General features: G+C 41.3%; 1 protein-coding gene across 5 annotated transcripts in view; it reads left to right on the forward strand.

The window, feature by feature from the left end:
* Window positions 1-20,216, forward strand: part of FARP1 (FERM, ARH/RhoGEF and pleckstrin domain protein 1) — a 221,474-nt gene that overhangs the window by 24,812 nt on the left and 176,446 nt on the right. For all 5 annotated transcript variants that reach the window (XM_069878932.1, XM_069878920.1, XM_069878904.1 and 2 more), the window contains exon 2: window positions 16,312-16,507. In XM_069878932.1, the coding sequence (XP_069735033.1) occupies window positions 16,337-16,507 (171 nt within the window). In that variant the 5' untranslated portion in view covers window positions 16,312-16,336. The remainder of the gene's footprint in view (window positions 1-16,311; window positions 16,508-20,216) is intronic.

Raw genomic sequence — 20,216 nt, forward strand, 5'->3', positions numbered from 1 at the left:
CTTAAAATTTTTATCAGTTTTCTGAGTGTAGGGCAGCACCTATAGCTGCCAGCCTGTAGTTCCCTGGAGCCCTTTTATTGACATTGGCAGCACATCTTCAGCTTTTTTATAGCTCGCTTGTTAGGTTTGTCTTAGAGGAAAGCTAGGCAGCATGCTTAATAGTTCAGTGGTTATGTATGTTGGAGGGCCTTTAAAATTCCTGGGTGCATAGCATCTAATTCTGGTAGCCTGTTGTTGGTCCTAGAGCCTGATCTAATGACCCTTTAGTTTTGACAGTCATCTTGCTCCTGTACACACCTTGCATTTTCCTGGGTTTCAGGAAACCATTGGTCAGTTTGTCTCCTTTATCCTTTGGCTCTACTGAGTAGGCAGGCAGACTTTTCCTTCTCTTGTGTTACTGCTCTGAGTGCTTGTTATGCCTGAGACAGGAGCTGGAAAGGAGGTGGCTGCTGGAAGGCAGGAATTGTGGCCATGGAGGAACACCTCTTTCTGCCTCAGTCCTGGTTTAGGCTAACTTAAGCAGGTCCAGAAGCCATAGCAACAAATATACATAATATAAATTGGCTTATATTGCATGAATTATTTGCATGGAAGGTGTATTTGAATGTAGCTGTTTCCTGTCCTTATCGCTCAGAACAAATCTCATTTTTGATTAAAATAAACATATACACATATGAGCTTTTAAAGTTTTTGCATAGATACGGGATTAATTTAGTATATTAATTTGTACTGTTCTGATTTGGATTATATTCATGGCAAGCTTTTAATGCAACTCTTCAAATGTGTGAGACATTCCTAGAATTTAAGATCAGAGTGAAGGGGAAGGTATTCATGTTTCAGAAGAGTTAATGCACATTTTGATTTTGAAGCAGTTCAAAATTCAGCATTTCATATTAATTCCTGCCATCGATCTTCAATAGTTGTAACAAAACTCCTCAATTGTGTGCAAGCTCTGTTTTCAGTGTGGATCAGACTTAAGTTGCCTTGTCTTTAATGGCATTCTGGCTGCTTTTTCTGGTTTTTACTCCCTGGGAAGAAAGCTGGAATTCATTGTTCTGGTCTCAGAATACCTATGGTGAGATAGCAATGCTGTTTTCTTCCTCTCTTACCTGCTTCATTTCCCCCTTTCTTCTGTCCTTATGTGGATATTTCTTATTCTGCCTCAGTGTGTGTGTCCCCTTAATTGCTTTTCGCTCTGACTGTGCAGAATCCTGGCTTGTGTGTGTGAGGTTTGCGCAACCATTCTTATCTAGTTTCTGCCTTTTTCAATGGCTTCTGAGTCAACTTCCCTCCCTCGAGAATCAATTGAGGTAGTGTGGCATGGTGTTGCTTAGCAATGCCAGGAAGCTGATACGCCTGGGTGATGTCTGAGCTCTAACCGAACCGAGCTCTACCTGTCCTCTATGGTCCAAGCAGAGTGGAAATTTTGAATTTTCTAATGTTTTCAGCATTCTTGCTTTTATATGTTTAGGTTTTTTTTCCTCTAATGTTGCTGAGTAACAGTTTTATAGACTTAACCATGTTCCTTCCCCCTTCTTCCTGATTTATGCAAGTGTAAAAAACTTTACAGCATGTAGAACCAAAATATAATTGGGTTGTCAATCTTTACAGAGCTGGGTATCTAATTAACTGTCTTGAGATAGGTATGTTTTCTGTCTTCCTCCTCCACACACCAAGCAAAGCTGTCGTGAAGGCAGAGCTGAGCTTCGTAGGAAGTTTCAGTCCTCCAACGCAGCACAGACTGGCAGCCAATCTAGTGTGCGTGGCAGAGGATTAAAAACCAGGATGAATTTGATGCCTTCAGCCATGTAAGAATACAGAATGAGTTATTTAAGCAGCAGATGTAAAGATGTTAATGAAAGTTATTAGCTCTGAAGTATTTATTTAAAATTGTTCATGCCTACAGTGGAATTTCTAAATTTTCAACTGTGGATAGATTTCAGTCTCATTTAAATGGCAAAAGAACTAAAGTATTTTTTTTCCACTTTCTTGTGGTGTTGTTGGGTTGTTTTTTTTCCAACACCATGGGTGTATACATTAAAAAAAAAACCAAACAAACCCCAACCTGCTAGTTCTCTTCTCTCTCTTATCATCTTTTTAATAAGAAACACTAGCAAAAATTACATATAGGTGAATTTAATATCTGTGAGCCACAGTTTTACCAGGTGGCTGCTCTCATCCTTCACAGAATATTGAATTGCATGGGATAGCCCCATGTGTAACTCATGGGGTAGGATAAATGCAAAGGTGGTATTTTCCCCTTTTAAACCAGAATGCAAACCCAAGTTCTTTCTTACAATCCTGGGGGAAGATTAGGCATTGTTCCTTGTTACTCTGGAAGGAGTTGTGGACCCTGACATCTGACAGCAGTTATGTTGAATTATATTGAGCATGGCATGAAAACTTCATCAGACTTTTTTTTCATGCAGTAAGGTTTGTGCATCAGTAAGCACAAGCCCACTAGTCTTTCAGAGAAACTCTCCCTTGGTGTTGAAAGGCTTGAAAACACCTTGGAAACTTTGGGTACAGTTAGCCAAAGCAATTGGGTAAGTGATCACTGCCTTCAGGTGCCTGGTACCTGCTGTGTCGGCGCTGCCAGGTCATCTGTTCCTTTGAGCCCAGACACCAGCATAGAACAGTTTTAAGAGAGCAACGTGGCAAACAGCTCTGCCTCCAGCACAGAGGGAAGGTAAGATCTGAGCTGGGGACATGGACCTCCGTGGCCAGACCATGAGGGCTCAGTGAGGAGAATGAATCTGGGTGCTGAGGGTAAAATGATTGATGTCAAAATACACACAGAAGCAGATGGTGGTAGTGGTGGAGAGAAGCTTTCAGGGGACTGGCCCATCTTCAGTGCTACTTATTAGAGCTATAAAGGATTTCTTACTAGGTATTGGATCGTTGGATGGTTAGTCTTTCTGATCTAATGCTGCCTCTCTTAACCAGTAGCTTTTGTGACTGGCAAATGCATTTCTTGTACCTGCTAGTTTATTCATTTCTGGTTTAGACCATGTAATTTGTAGTATGCACTCATTTATTCTTGTCTAGAAGGAAGCAAAACATCAAGCTGGTGAGGGGATTTATAGCAGGTTCATTGCCATGGTTTCAGACAGCCTTATGTAGCCTAAAAATAGATATAGGAAAGAATATTCTTCTCCTTTCTCTCCCTCCCCCAGCTGTCTAACTAATTGGAATTTCCTTTTTTATTTGTACGTTTTTGTTCTTATGGATTTACTGACTGATGGGTCAAGCAAATTTATTTGATGTTTTGTTTGAAAGAGGAAAGTTCATCGTAGTATCTAATACATTGGGGAGTGACTTCCCTGGTTGTGTGCCAAGGCTATTACCTCAGGCTCACGTCCCTTACACTTGAGTAGCGCTGCTCTGATGGACTGTAGCTTATTACAAGCTGGTGCAATAGTCCACGCTGTGTAAGGGACCATCCTGGGGATACCTTTGAAGGTTATAACCTTGACTTGTCCTATGCTCAGCAGAGGAGGCTGCAATACAGTATATTTGATACTGTGCCTTTAGCTCCCTGCGCTGCTGCCTGAACAGGCTTCTCTTCCAGAGTCAGGCTGGCTGCTTTACTCTGTCCTGCAACTCCCCAACCAGGGTGTTGCAAAGAGGTTAAAGATTGCTGTTGTAACTAGCAGGATAGGTTTTAAACTCTTGTTTTGTGCGTGACAGAGCCTAGGCTGCAGCAGCAAGGAGCTGGGGGAGACAACCTGGGTGACCACTGCTTCCCCTTCTTGGTATCCTTGCTCAGACAGCACGACAGCTACACAGCCTTGGCTGGCTTGCTTAAAGCTTGCTTGGTCATGGCTTCACTGCTTCCTGATTGCAGTGTTGTTCGTTTGCATACGTCGGGAAAAAATAGAGATGTTATGCTCCTTGGCCGTTAATATGGTCTCTTTTGATGTGTACTGGCTAAACTATGTTTAGCTTTGGCTTGGGTGGTTGGATTTCCCTCTCCTCCTGCCTTCAACACAGGTGTTGACCGTTTCTGTTATCAGGAGTTCCGTATGCTTTTAGATCTCTCTCCCCAGACAGGAAGGGCATGGATTGGAATCACACTGATGCCTTGGATTTCCTGCATTGCTTCCGGTTGGGGAAAGTGAGTAAATAGCTCCACGGCAGGCTTGCCAACTCATATCTTTTAGTGACAGGTTTTGGAGCAAAGGGAAAGTGTTCCAGGTTGGTTGCAAAGCGGGGGAAAAAAATCCCACGTGGACTCTTAGCAGATTGAGTGGCAAATAAAGTGTTTGTTCTGCTGATCCATTTTCATAATCAAGGCTTTGGCTGCCCATGAGAAGCTGTGGTGAGTTTATTGATTTGTTTGTGTTGGTGCTGGTACCAGGCATTTTCTTTCTTCTTGTTGCTGCTTTTGTGGTCAGGGTGTCCTAACCGTTCTCTGCGGGGACTGAGTTTAGAATGCCTCATGTGATGTCAGGGTGCAAATTTGTTAGTGAATGGCTGCAGAGTATTGCTGTTTCCTTCAGGTTTTGACTTATTTACTGGTTGTAAATACTTTCAAATTTTTCCATGTTTCTGGACTGATTGGAGTTGAGGCTTCTTGTTCCATATACCATATTGGACAACATTATTGTATTTAGGAAGAAGGTGGTAGAGGATGCATAGGACTGTGGATAGGACGACTTAAGGGAGGACTGCTCTTCAGAAGAGATTAAACCTTATCCAGGAGCTTGTGTGTGTATGTGGAGATAGAAGGGTCAGATACTGCCTGGCAGTAGAATTTTTGATGTTTTGCTATGAAGTCTTTTCTGTTGCTTGCATGCTGCATTGCATTCAGTAGCTGCAACATGTGCCTATGCTTTCCTGCTCTTCTGTGTGATGTTCTGCAGTATTTATGTGCCTGTCTGGGGCAGCTGGAGAGCAGGAGAAAAGCAGCCCCCAAGTACAGGTGAGGGAAACCTAAGAGCCTTCTCAGCCTTCGACAGAGGCAAGGACCTGCTTTGGCCTGCTCATCACCAGTACAGGGCAGAGCTTTGGGACAGGGGCATGGACAGGTTGTGATGGCTGTTTTGTTGTTCTGAAGAACTGCTCTGTTCCTCTCGCAGTGGAGGCAAGGTCGTCATCCTTTGGAAGGTTGCACCCTGGGATTTCCACAAAATACAGGGCTTCCTGGGTATAAGGAGTAGCAATTCAGTGTTTTAACATTTTGTGATTTTTCGATTTCCCAATCCAAACTGAAGCTGAAGGAGTTCCTAGAGGCCCGCAGGGATGAGAGGATGACTACCATCTGTGTTTGGTCAAGTGCTGCCTGGGGAGAAGATGCAGACTGCTTCACGCAGGCCAGCCCAGATTGCAGAGCCAGGCTATATTAGTGGCCCTAAGAGAATATAATCCTGCCTGATGCTAGAGGGGAAAATTTTCCATACCTGGCAGATTTTTGCATACGTTTATTCCTGAAGTGGACCTTCTTTCTTCTCTAATCATTTAAATTCCTGGAAATACTGTATGTATGAATTTACACAAAATGTGCATGCTGTTACAGCAGTGCACAGCAGTTGATTATCTCTTTCCCTTCCCATCTATCCAACACTTGTGTTTCCAAAGCTGTCATTTTATATCCATTTTTTTTGTTCCATTCAACTCTCCCAGCCACTTCGTTGCTCAGCTCCTTGTGCACCAGTATTCTCTACATGGGAATGCTTCTGTGTGTGCACATTCTGGAATATGCCCAGAGCTTTGCATGAGTGCTCATCTCCTCTGTTGAAAGAAGCAGAGACTGGAGTGGGGGGTGTGAATCTGGGGGTGGCGGATGGCTGGAAGCAGAGATAAGGGGCGTATGTATGGAGGAGCTCACAGGTTGTTGTGTGCATCTACAGGAGCAGAGAAGTTGGGGGCGAGGTGTAAGCAATGCCAGAAGCATTGAATTGTGTGCTGTTTGTTTTGTCTGGATAAGGAGGTGTTATTTGAAGGCAGATGCTTTACTTGTAGACCTTGTGGGGCTCAGAGTGTTCATATGGAGGAGGTATGAAAATGATGGGTACTGTTTTCTGGACTTTCAATGTAGTCAGTTATGTTATTTGCTTTCTTTAATGTTCATTCAAGAAATCAAAGCATTTTAGTATTTCAAATATAATTATGTATTAGATTCTGTTTAAAAACATGATTAATGTTGCAAAACAAAATTCCGTAGTGAAAAGCTGTAATTCTCCCTTTTTTGTGCATTATGATGTAATCTTTAATTACTCACACTTTTCTCCCTTTCACGACCTCTTGTTTGTTGGGTTTGATAGTTCTCTTGCAACACACTGCTGTGCATTTCACAGGAATGAGAACCTCTCTCACAGACAGACCTTTTGCAGATGTGGAGGGTGGCTGAAGAGAACTGATAGCCTCTTGCTTTTAAGGAACTAGATTCAGTTCATAGCAGAGTTCCTGCGTTGTTAGAAATTAACTTAAACACCCAGAAAACGGTGATGAAACTCTTGATAAAACTTGAGGTCCATGAGCTGATTTTCAGAAAGCCTCATACTCCTGGATGCAGCCTGTAGTAAAAGGATCTATAATCACATGTAAAGAAAACTATGGAGTGTGAAATACTTGAAGTTTGGCTGTAAGAGTCTCAGTTTAAGACAAGAAAGTCTGCGGGTTTGCTTCGGACTTCAGTGTGTTTGACCTAGATCAATAAATGCTTTTATAGTCCGAACTCTCATTGGAGCCAGTGTAGCTGTGTCTTGAGGACCTGGGTTTTCTGTCTGTAATTCCCCATAGAGGAAGTATGGATAATGTGATGCCTCCTCCTCCTCTCACAAGGGAATGGTGAAGTGCCTGCTATACAGAAAGCACAGAAAGATAGTTGTCAATTCTCTCTTAACAGCAGATTACAAGTAGTTAGTAAGCCTTAAGGATAGAACAGGGTGGAAAAACTAAATCCTGAGTGACTTCCCTGTGACTGACTGTGCTCCCTCAGGCTGTGAAAAAGGCAGAATGGTCTTTGTCAGGGCTAAGGGGAGAAAATCAGTAAATATAAGGGTGTGCAAGAATAGGAAGGTGTAACGTTGCAGTCTGATCATATGCTTTAACACAAACAGTTCCTGGTTCTTAACCCTTCCTGTAAGGTGTTCAGTTTTCTCTAATTTAAAGAATAACTGAAAATCTGTTCTCTTTGAAAATGGAAGCTGCCATAGCAGCTGTAGGATTTACACTCGTACTGGAGATTTCTGGCACTGGAGCGAGTGATGCAAGCAGCAGCAGCCTCTCAGTTGTGCCTCTCGGTGCATCTCTCTGCCATGAGAGAGAGTGGCCCCCAAGTTGCTGCATGTGTGCAGCACAGGACTTGACTTCCAGAGGTCCCAGTTCTGGAAGGAAGTGGACTTGGTCCTCTGTCCAAGAGCACTTTTTTTCCTCCCTGTAATTTGTCTTACCCCTCCTGACAAGCCTTTTGTATGTTTGGGGGCCTGTCTCCAGTTCTTGGGTTCTTATTCTCTTACCTTTCATCCAGTTTCTCTTCCTCCCCTCCAGACTCACTGTCGGAGACCAGACATCATGCCTGTCCTGGCCCTCCTTCCTCATCCTTGTCCAACTTTTCTCTCACATGCAGTGACTTTATTCCCCTTTCCTGCCTTGTTTTGTGCACTGCCTTGGAATCCCTGGCTCCCTTCCCTGTGTGTTTCACTCGAACCCTCACATTTCAGGGCCTTTGTCCCAGTCTGCTCCTCCGTCTCCCTGGGATCTGGCACCCATCCCTGCTGGACTCCAAGAAGCCTTCCACGGCCTCCCTGCCTGGGTGCTGGCAGCCCTGCCATGACAAGCTTCCTCCCGTCCTCTCCAGGGCCTGGATCTGCTCCAGTCTGAGCAGCCATGGAAATGAAAGGTGTCTTGGGCTCCTCTGTTCCCAGTCTGGTGTGTGCTTGCCTGCTCTGTGGGGAGACATTTGGCTGCCATTGGGAAAGAGTGTGAACTTCAAGCATGCTCAGCAAGGCAAAACTCCCAGGAGATGCTAGTTATTTACTCTTTAGAAGTCTTTGCCTGCCGTGGATGTGCTATATACTACTATCGGATATGATTATAAAAGCTACTTTCCGTGTTCAGCATAATCTAAAGTTACTTGAGACTCAGGAGCCAAGAAAGGAATATGAGGAGTATAGAATGCTGTCCAACGGAAGAGCAATCTAATACCCCGCTGTCTCCCTGTTTGCCTGGTGCAGCAGTGTGGTCTGCCATGCTGCTTCATCAGGAGACTTCTATTTAATGAGAGGAGCCATTAACGTTTTTCCAGAAGCATTTACTTTGAATGGTTTGAAGTGTTTTATTGTATTGTAATGTATTACCTTGTCCCTCTTTCTGCTTGAGCTTTCACTGACAACTTCTACCACTTGATGTCTTAATTTTACAGAAGGATCTGAGTCTTATTCCCTTTCATCCTGCCTAGATTGTAAAAGCTATTTCACAGTGTTATTCCAGATGGTGTTTTGAGGAGATCGGTGAAGACAGGTGGGCTGCCTTGTCAGCATTTCTGCAAATGCTGCAAGGAAGAGAACAGAACAAGAAACCTGATTCTTTCCACGATCCCTTTCAGTAGCAAGAAGTACATATTCCACAGATAATCGTAGAATCATAGAATGGTTTGGTTTGGAAAGGACCTTAAAGATCATCCAGTTCCACCCCCCCTGCCACGGGCAGGTACACCTTCCACTAGATCAGGTGCTCAAAGCCTCATCCAACATAGTGCTTTTTTTTACACTTCTAAACAGGGGAGTAGTTTCAAAATGTACAGAAGTGGAATCTGCCCTGAAACAGTTTTGTTGACAAAGGAGTCATGAGGTGGTTGAACAGACCCTTTTCTAGGTACAGCTTCTAAAACTTGCAAGAAAGGTGCTGTACTTTGCAGTAACCTAGGCCAGTTTTCATTCTGAAATAAGTTATGGTGGGAAAAGCAGTTTATTCTGCAGAGACAATGGCAGCTAATACTGCTTTTTTGGTCTAAATCTGTGTCATGTGAAAAACAAACCTAGTCTATCTTCATGCAGCATATATAATACTTAAATTTTAGCCAGATATAAAACGAAGACTTACCTATGGCAGCACTGTTATTTGTATCTCTGTCTCACAGTGTCTCTGATAGCTGTTCACAGAATAAAAGCAGTATTATCAATTATGTAAAGACAGAGAAGTACTGTATCTTGAAAGACCAGCAGAGCTGTCATCAGACAAGTAGGGGCAGACAGTGTCTAGACTGTGCTGCTCAGCACAGGTAGAGTTTCTCCAGGGATCTTCTAGTGGTTCAAGTATTCACACAAATTTAAACAAGATTAAAAGTTCCTTAGGTTTCTAAGTTTTACTATTTTTTTTTTAAGTTTTACTATTTTAAAAATTATTTTTCAAGGAAGAAAGAAGACATAACTTTAAAGCACTATAGGATATTTGAATCTGAATATTATACTTGTTATATCTCCATCAGGATGCCAAGGAATCTATGAAGATGTTTGCTAAAGTTCAGTACCTAAAGAAATTTTGTTTTCTTGATTGTATGTGCATGTCTTACTGCAAACTGTGTCATTACTAAGAGTGGCATTTCCTTGGTCAATAGTAAAGGCTTCTGGTGAAAGATGTAGTTAAAAAAAATCATTATATATTCAATTATAAGTTTGTAAAACTGCTCAATAAAAAGTCTCCTTTGGGAACAGGGGTTTAAATATTTAAAGCCTGCATGATTCTTTTTGTGGTTTTATAGTGGGTTGTACACTGACCATACAACTGTGACCATAACTATGTTTTTCCTGGTGGAAGACCTGTGTAATAGTTTTGTGGGACTCTGATCACAAGCTTTGGGCAAAAAGGAAACTAGGCAAGGCCATTATGGCTTGGATTTAACATGTTTGGATAGGCCTTTTTCCCCGGGTGCATAATGCTGAAAACTGATGTCGTTGTCCTCTGTGGTTTCGAGCCACTGGGCCATAAGGGTACCCCTTCCATGCAGCGTGATTGCAAGCTCACTAGCTACTGCTTTGTACTCGTGCAACATACCGTCAATGCATCAAATTATAACTGACCTCAACAGGAGAGAGAAGGGGGTCTTGGCGTGCTGACTGCTGCATTTTGGCCTTCTGCTCAGGGAAGGGAGAATCACAGTATGATTTAAATTGGAAGAGACCTTAAAGATCATCCAGTTCCACCCGCCTTGCCATGGGCTGGGACACCTTCCACTGGGTCAGGTTGCTCAAAGCATCATCCAACGTGGGGTTGAACACCTCCAGGGGTGGACCATCCATGACTTCTCTGGGCAGCCTGTGCCAGTGCCTTATCACCCTCACAGTAAATAATTCCTTCCTAATATCTAATCCAAATCTCCCCTCTTTCAGTTTAAAACCCTTCTCCCTCATCCCATTCCTGCACCTCCTGATAAAGATCCCCTCCCCAGCTTTCCTGTAGGCTATGGAACGCTCGACTTTGGCTCTAATGCCTGACGGCTCTCTAGAGGAGCCAGCCTGCATTTAGGCAATTTAAATACCTCTGCTTTATACTTGTTTGAGGTAAATAGCATTTCCCTTTTGCTGTTTTATTTCTCAAAACCAGGACTGTATCCGTTTTTCCACCAACTGCTCAACAGTAGTATTAACGTAGTGTGTTATTTATTCTTTTGACATGTTCTTATTTCATGAAGAACTTCTATGTTATGCTTGAGGCTGGGTATGAGTTGCTGGATCCCCTTCAGAATTCTGTTAAATCTGGAAGTAAATCAGATTACTTTCTTCTACTATAAGCACATTCAGCTTGGCTTTCACATGAGGTGTTGTATGGGTGAATGAGCCCAGAGCACTCCAGCTGGTGCAACAGCTTTATTTATGCAGAGTGATGGCATGAAAAGGTTTTAGAAAATGTTTTTAATGGCTTCCGGAGCGATTTGTACTACTATTGAACCACCAAAGTGCTTTAAGTCCTTACCCACTTTGCTTGTGTTTTCTATTGACAAACTGTGGGCTCAGGTGAGACCCAGTTGTGGAAGAAACTCTATGCTGGTAGGAAACACAAGAAAGAGATTTAAGACTCTCTTCATGTGTTTCTAGCATTTACTGTGTAACAGTAAAGCTTCCACAATCTTTCTGAACATAATGTGAAATAGCGTTTTTTTTCCCTACATGATGATGCTTTTAATATCTCAGCTTTAAAATGGCTTAGGTCTTTGTGAAATTTGAACATGTACTTTGTCTCTTTTACAACCTGTTTTATCATCAGTAAAGGACTAGCAGGGTGACTTCAACAAGTGTTTCATGCACTCTTTGCTCGTAATTCTTCTTTTAGCCAAGGATATTTGGGTTTTAATTGCATGTTGTCACTTGTACAAGCACGTTCAGTTTTACTCTTCTGTAGGTTTTAGAGCGGAATTGGCACAAATGGGTTGTGCAGAATGGAAGGGGTGTCAGTGACATTGGATATAGGTATGTGATGCCAGTAGCTTGCAACTTCTTCCTCCTAAGCATCATTTCTTATGCAGGCAGTTTTGACAGCAGGTTAAAAAACATCTCAGAAAGCAGGTTGTTAGTTTCACAGTAAGGAATAAATATCTTCCTTCCCCCCGCCCCTTAAAACCTAAGGAAAAGCTTTGAAATTGGTTGTGTTGGTTTGAATAAGATATTGGCGTTCCTGATTCAAGTAAGTAGTGTTGATCATGGTACAAGGGTCCCATGAAGAGGTAGTAAAGAATAAGTGGTGGCTGGGAAGTGGTTGCAACCAGTCCCAGGAGTAACTTGTATGGAGGCTCCTGAGGGGTTCCTTTCAGAAGGTGAGCATATGAAGGCTTTGCTTACTTAATTGCTCACTTACATATATACGATGACTCTGTCTGCTTGTGTGAGATGCAGGGAAGAAAAAGAAACGTTCCTTGCTTGCATTGAGTTTCTGATGCAAGCTTGTCCAGAAAACATAGCACTCAGCAAATCAATACGTTTTACTGTCTTGTTTAATGTCATTGACAGTCATCAAAAGTAGTTTTAGTTTTGTGGGTTTAGAAAACCCAAACTATAGAGTGTCTTGATTCACAAAACAATCTAATTTTGTGCAAGGTCTAAGGTTTTTTTCACAGAGACAATTGCAAAAGCATACAGAAATCTGTTACTCCACTTGTTGATAGATCTACTGACAGGTTGAGGGTGAAAGATAGCGTACGTCAGATTTGTGCAGGATGGGACTGCTCTTTGCTGACATCTGGCAGAAAACTTGGAATCTGGGACAGCTGCTAGCGTCGCGAAATTGCAAACAGCTTTAGGACCTGAATGTAATGAAGATAAATGAGCTCCAGTTGGAAGCTGAATGGCTGTAAAGGTAGAATCAGTAATGAATGTGGATGCTCTGAATGCTGTGCTGGTCGGCTTGCAAGAGGCTGGGATTTTTTGTCCTGTAGGTACATAGATGTTCACTATTCTGAATTGCAGGCTGTATTATCAATGCACTGAGTAGTTTGAGTTTGTAAGGCTTTGTCATAGAATCATAGACTGAATCATAGACTGTCTCAAGTTGGAAGGGACCCCCAAGGATCATCAAGTCCAACTCCTGCCCCTACACAGGAAAACCCCAACATCCACACCGTGGGGCTGAGGGCCTTGGCCAAAGGCTTCTGGAATACTGTCAGGCTTGGCACAGTGACTGCTTCCCTGGGAGCTGTTCCAGTGCTCCACCATCCTCTGGGGGAAGAACCTTTCCCTTATGTCCAACCGAACCCTCCCCTGGCACATCTTCCTGCCATTTCCTGAGGTCCTGTCATTGTTCACCAGAGAAAAGATCTCAGGTTGTGCTCCTCCTCCTCCCCTTGAGAGGAAGCTGCAGAGCACAATGAGGTCTTCCCTCAATCTCCTCTTCTCCAGGCTGAACAGATCCAGTGACTTCATCCAGTTCTCATACAGCTTCCTTATAGATGCTACAATTCTTGGGATATCAGTGTCTAAACAGAAACAGTTTTTCACAAAGCTTCTAAGAGGCTCATACATCCCAGTTAGGTGCCCTCCTAATCAAACAACTCAGAGGGCATTGCACTGCTCATTCTCATCAGGATATCCTGCTTTCCCAGTGACCATGTTCACAACCATATCAGTTTTTATATCATATATATCATATTTGTGGTACATAACTGCTTAGGTCTCTGAATTTAACATCGGTTTCATGTTCTAGCTAGTTTGGTATTGGTGGTCCCAGGGGCAGGGGCACCTTCCACTGGATCTGGTTGCTCAAAGCATCATCCAACGTGGCCTTGAACACCTCTAGAGACAGGGCATCCACAACTTCTCTGGGCAACCTGTGCCAGTGCCTCACCACCCTCACAGTAAAAATGTCTTCCTAATATCCAGTCAATAAGCCATATTTAGTCTGAAATGATGGGGAGCAGACAGCGAAGCAATGCAGCTCAAGTTTTTATCTTTAGTGAAACATTAACCTAGTTAATTTCTGCAAGGCCATAGCAAACTTGCACAAAGCAAAGGTGGCAATGACAAAAATTTAAGCTATTCGTCTAAGTAAAATTAATAGGATTTCTTCCTTAAAAAAACAGTTTTAAAAGTTACAACAGATCAGAGGGCTGGAGCACCTCCCATATGAGGACAGGCTGAAAGAATTGGGATTGTTCAGCCTCGGGAGACCTTATAGCAGCCTTCTAGTACTTAAAGGTGAGGCTACAGGAAAAATGAGGAGAGCTCTTTATCAGGGATTGAAGGCATACCATGAGGCATAATGGTTTTAAGCTGAAAGAGGGGAGATTTAGATTAGATAATGGGAAGAAATGTTTTACTCTGAGCATGGTAAGGCACTGGAAGAGGTTGCCCAGAGAAGCTGTGGATGCCCCATCTCTGGAGGTCAGGTTGGATGAGCAACCTGATCCAGTGGAAGGTTGGCAGGGGGGTTAGAACTGGATGATCATTAAGGTCCCTTCCAACCCAAATAATTTTATGATTTGTGATGCTTATTAAAAAAGGAAAGGCCTGCTTTTTCTTTAGCAAGTAGCAGATGCATGTGATCAGGGTGGCTAGTACTTCTTAAATTCTTGCTCCCAAAGGGAAGTGTATGTGTGTAACTTAATGGTTATATATGTATATATTGCAGGAGTTTTATATGACTAACTGTTAATAATAATAATAAAAAACCTTACAGCTGTATATATGGAGTGGTTTGGCTTCTACCTTTCCTCCATGATTTTTTTGGCTCCTAGATTTTGGGTCTTTTTGCCTTGTTTCACTAAGTTTCTTGGCTTGTCTGAATGTGTGTGTGGGCCCCTAAATAATCTAGTCAGCAAAGCATTTATAGAAAGGTTCAAGCTCTGTAATATTTCCTTGCATTGGTTGTTTAATGGTATCACTTGAACTGACTGGATTGATCCCTATGTTTAGAATTTAATGGAAGGAATAGATTTCTTCTTCATCTACTTTAAATATCTGTACTTGGCCAAATCCCACCACAGTAACACAGCAGTTGTAGAGGTCCTTTCTGTTCTATGAGTGTTGGCTGTAGTATATGGTGACTTGAGAAGAGCTCATAAAACTGCTTTTGAATTAATAAAGACATGGACTAGTATCTGTGTGCAGTGATGCTTCTAGACAGGGTGCGTGTATTACCTTTATAAATGTCCGTATGTACTTCACATGCATGAAAACCAGACTTATTTGTCAGTAGGCCTGGAATCTCACTATATAGAATCATAGAATAGTTTGAGTTGGAAGGGACCTTGAAGATCATCCAGTTCCAACCCCCCTGCAATAGGCAGGGACACCTCCCACCAGACCAGGCTCCCCAAGGCCCCATCCAACCTCACCTTGAGCACCTCCAGGGATGGAGCAGCCACGGCTTCTGTGGGCAACCTGTGCCAGTGCCTCGCCACTCTCATAGTGAAGAAATTCCTCCTTATGTCTAGTCTAAATCTGCCCCTCTCCAGTTTATACCCATTGCCCCTCGTCCTGTCACTACAAGCGTTTGTGAACAGTCCCTCCCCAGAGTTCAATGGCTTTCCTTTTGGAATTTCTGCCTCCAGCTGTGGCTTTCTTGTTGGCACTTCTTGTCTCGTAAAAAGATTTTAATTTAATTAAATTAAATTGATTCTACTTAAAATATTCCTCTTACATTTCAGATTACAATGCCAACTGAGGAAAAATTTGCCTCAGCATTAGCTGGCATGTCCTTGGGTAGGTTTCACTGGTATCTCCAACCCTGTTGGGTAGGATAGCACTGGCTCGTTGCTAAAGTTCACATGCAGTTTTTTGTTCATTTTCACTCGTGCCTGTTGAGCTGATATGTAGAACTGTGCAATCCCTAATTTTTCATTCACTTCCCTCTCAGCTAACACTTTTTTTTTTCATTTTACTACAAGTGATCTTTTAAAAAGTTTTACTCCAAGCCACTGCTGTGTAAAAACACCAATTACTTAGGAATGCAGAAGAAACAAATTAGTGGGAACAAATTAGTCAGGACACAGAAGAGTAATGTGTAGTAAATTGTATATTCTGCTAAAGACAGAGCTGGTTTTTTTCTGTCCATACAGTACTGGTATATTATTACATGGCACTTTTCTTTATAGTATACCACAGATCTAATGATGCATTCACTAATACATGAACTATCAAATAATTCCTGTCTTCCCCGTAGGCTTCTCACTATTTGTAACCTTGGAGTAAAAGCCGGACAATGACTGGCAGTAGTCTTCTTGTGCCTCTGTTCAGTGGGAAAGTTACAGATGTTTTTTTAATGGTCATTGATTAGCATGTAAAAGTCATGGAGAATAGAAATGCAATTGCCAAGAAAGATAAATAGGCAGGTGCAATGAGTTTCATCAGAAACCCAACTTGAGTGTCTAAAGGCAGTGGAGGGGGGAAGCAAAATAAAATTCTAGTAGGATGTGTGACATTTGACAAGCAAAACTAATGGTCCTTGAATTAAAAAAGCAGGTTTTAAGTTATGCTAGTTAATGAAAAGCCACACTGAATCACTGTTGTAGCTCTGCTGCCTTTCTATTATAGAATAATTATTTAGCAGAAACGTGCTGTGTGATACGCGAAAGCTGCGTGGAAACAAAACTAGCAAGCCAGTTTCTGAGGTTACTTTCCATGGATATGAAGCAGATATCCACATTCAGCAATTGGTGCAGGTGAGCTGGTGCAGTCTCCCATAAAACAGCAAGGAAAGCACGAATTATACTTGGTTTTCTTGTCTTCATATGAGATGTTAAAAAAAATCATAATGGTTATTACTTTGTGTTAATGGTGATATGGTTTATTAGCTCTAAGTCTATATACTGTAATGCTTATGTGCAACAACTCTTATGTATAAGTTATGTGGTCTTCTTTGCCCTTTTTCTCTTACCAGATAGAAGAAACGTGTTTGTCTAAACATGGGTGAGACAGAGCAAAGACCAACAGCAGGATCCCGGTTAGGAGCTCAGGAAAATGCTGGGATCAGTACCTTGGAGCATGGACAGAAACCACCTGTGACACCTCCAGGAAAACTCATCTCCATCAAAATTCAGATGCTGGATGACACACAGGAAACTTTTGATGTTCCGGTAAGGGTGTGGAGGTTGGGGTGGCTAAAGACTGTTCAGGCATTTCTAAAAATGTGTGTTTTCAAACCACTTCTCCCTTTATTTCAGCTGTGATTCTTTGGCTAATGAGTTCATGTTGCGGATAAAATGGCTGTTATGCCAGCATTAAGTAGATGATGGTGCAATAGCATAGCATTAAAGAGTGAAGAGAACTGTAAATTACAGTTATTATTCTGTTTCTGTTTGAACAGCTTCAGAAGAGGTGAAAGTCCATGTTGTTTTCTTTTCTTTGAACCATCAGTGGCTTCCACTGCTTCCTAAGCAGTTGTTTTATTTCCTTGGTGTTCTTTCGCTCTTGATCCAATAAACCATAGATCTTTATAGCTTTTTTTTTTTTTAATTTCCCTCTGGCAAGTCCTTAGGATAGTAACTTGAAATCATCAAAGTTTTCACTGATTTGTACCTCTTACAGACACCAAGTGCTCACACACATTGAGTGCAAGGAAAGAATCAAAGCAATCTCATCTAAAGTTTCTCTATACCCCACTGAAATTAATCTAGGCTTGTACTTGCTAGGAAAACAGAGTTACTATTGCTTTTGTGTGTGTGTGATCAGAAGAATTAGCTTGAATTAGTTTTGAATCAAAAGACTAATTCTGTTTTACATTATCTAGCTGTTAGTAACCACTAATGATTTTAACATTCCATTCTTAGATAGTTAATGTAAGGTTGTTGGAACGCTGTTGCTGTTATGAAAGTGTACCGGAATGTATATTTTTCCAAGTCCTCAGGGTTCTGTGAATAGAGAATTGGACACCTGAGTTCAAATTTCATCCTTTGTTACTTGCATTATATGTAGCTGTGGTAACTTCCATGCCTTCATTGCCTAAGTTTTCTCTTCCGTGAAATGGGGGTACCAGTGAAATACATCTATCTTCCACTTATACTGCTCTGTGGAAGTGCTGATAGTCACTGAAACAATATTAACCCTGTTTTAAAAAGAAAGGAATTCTGGTGAAGAAAATCCTCATTTTAAAAAATATGATTTTTTACCTGTTTGTAAGTTCTCTGCACAGGCAGGTATGTGTGAACTGAACCACCACCAAGTGAAATGCTCCTGTATGGAGCAACTTCTTATGCTTTTGTGCCCTTCAGAATGCTTATCAAATATCTGTAGCAAACAGACTAAAATTAGTAGTCTGAGTTAATTGTTGGTGTTCAAAAGTTTAGCTACAGTTTAAATTATTGAAGGCTAATGAAATTGTGTTGCTTATCTTATGTGGTACAAATATCCCTGTTATCCCAGGGACAACCTCCGCCCCTCCTAGCTGCTACTTAATCACACATTGGAAATGAGGTGAAGTTTATAAGCATTAGTAATTCCATTTAACAAACACTTAGTAGGAACCTTTCTGAGATCAGTTTCCGTTCATTAAATTGTTTAGGAGCAAATGTAGGTAATGGGTGAATGCAACGCACCTGTATAACTGCAGCTTTGCTTCTGAGAATTTGAGAAAGCAGTAGTTCTTTCAATCTTCAGTATTAGAAGGCATCAACATTACTTTTTTGTTTTTGAACTTCAGCAACACCTGGAAGACCTGGATGTTTAAACAACTGTCTGTTTGGATCACTTCAATATGATTATTTTCTGAGGCTTTTATTTCATAACCACATCTATTCAAGGACAGCCCAGTCAGTTTTAAAGTCACATCTTATGGTGAAATCTGCAGGATACTTAGATTATAAAGTCCTTTAAAGCAGATTCCTAATGCCTTTTGTCTTTAAGATATGCAGAGTCAAATGAAGTAATGCACATCATTTTCAATCCGCTCTACAAAGTGTTAAATTTTTAGTCCCATCTCATGAAACCAAAAAAATTTTAATACCTCTAAATTGAGATGTTTATTCATGTTGGCAAACCCATGTTCCCATTTACTTGGAACTTGCTTGCTGGAAAAGCTTGCTGTTTTTAGCCAGATTGGTGCAGTATACACAGAAAAAGAAAGTGACACCGTTTCAACAAAATATTTTAGGAGCAGCAAATGTGGCTGTGGGCAGAGGATGTTAAACATACATGCCTAAGCGCATCTGTGGGCTTGCTGTTCAGTTGAGAATTAAAGGCTTTTTGCATGGTTGGAGGTCTGAACTACTCTTCCCAAAACTTGAGCTGCCATGGTTATGAAAATAACCTTCCAAACATGATACAAGTATAAACCAAGAAGGTTTTGTGTTTCCTACACTTTCAGGAATTTTGCTGGACAATCTTTTCTCTATTGGTGAATTGGCCAAACTTTGAGTGGCTTTATTACTACTTGTAAAGTGTCTTGCAGCACAGTGTGAAGTTTGAGTCATGTAATTTTAATATCTGCTCATGAAGTCTGTGTGAAAATAGAAACAGGTACTGGTGCTACCTCTTCCTGAATGTAGGGGAAGTAATGTAGTAGTTTGGAGTATCTGTCCGTCTCCTTCTCCTTCCTTGCTACTCCTACAATTTCTTTTGCTATAAGTTCACCTCCCTCTGTTAGCTAAAACTGGAAAAAGATCTTACCTCTGTGGTGTTTTTCTTGGGTTTGTTCTTGTATGACTTTGGGGTGGTTATGTTTGGGGTGGTTTTTGTGGTTTTCTATTTTGTTCAGTTTTGTTTTGTTTTAAATTATCTTCCAGGAGGCAAAATTCAATGCTCTTGCACTTAGGCAACCCCCTTTCTCCCATCATATGCAAATGACATGTTTTTATTAGAGGAAAACCTTTTAGATTTCTGTGTCTGTTCTGTATATAACAAAACAAGAGAAAGGCATGACCTAATTCCATTCTCCTCCAGTGCCGGTGATTGGGCTGTTTAAAAATGAGCTAACTCCAGCATCATTTGTCCTTCTAAAGGAAAATTGATTTTTACTGACCAACTTTTGGTGTTAGTGTTTTAGTGCTATATAATCATACTGTGTCTAGCTCATTATATTAGCTTCTCACAAGCCAAAAGAAGAAAGAGAAATCTGCATGGCTTAATGCGAGCCTGTAAACAATATTTTTTTTGCCAGGAAAAACCCCATAAAGTATATATAGAGGGTTTTATAGTAGACTTAAAAAATAGAAGCCACAATGATGGCCTTTTTACCAATCTTTATGAACGCTGTATTATAAAAGGAAGGGTACATAAGAAAAATCATACAGGTTGCTTAATGTTAACAAACAATATTTCATTGCAGAGTTTTGAAACATTCCTATATTCCAAAAATCCAGTGAAAGCTTGAATCCTGGATCTTTTAGATGCATCTAGTTAGCTGGTGGTATGACTCTTTTCAAGCAAATACAGATGCTTGGGGGAATGCAGGGCAAAGCTAAGCACAGATGCTTACGAACAGAAAGGTGATATTGCTTTCACTTCATATTTATTGCCTTTAACTTAAAAGGAAAGTATAAAATTAATCAACTTCCTTTTTGAGCACATTTTTGCTTATTCTGCTATGAGAAGATAAATTATCTAGACTCTTTCCCCCTTTTAAGTTTTTTATGACTGAATTTCTGTACCTTTTGTTCGAGTCTGTCATGAACTCTTAGACAAATGCCGGCTTCGCCTGCAGTTGTGGGTGCTTCAAGCCTAAAAATCAGGCTGTGAGTTGCAAGTACTGAATGATCATGAACTTTCAGCTGGTGGCTATGCTGTTAGCTTTATGGAGGGGTTACATGAAGTGTGGAATAGATTTTTGTCTCTTGCTTTTTGTTTCTAATT

The sequence above is a fragment of the Phaenicophaeus curvirostris genome, chromosome 1 (genome assembly GCF_032191515.1).
Source record: "Phaenicophaeus curvirostris isolate KB17595 chromosome 1, BPBGC_Pcur_1.0, whole genome shotgun sequence".
NCBI lineage: Eukaryota > Metazoa > Chordata > Aves > Cuculiformes > Cuculidae > Phaenicophaeus > Phaenicophaeus curvirostris.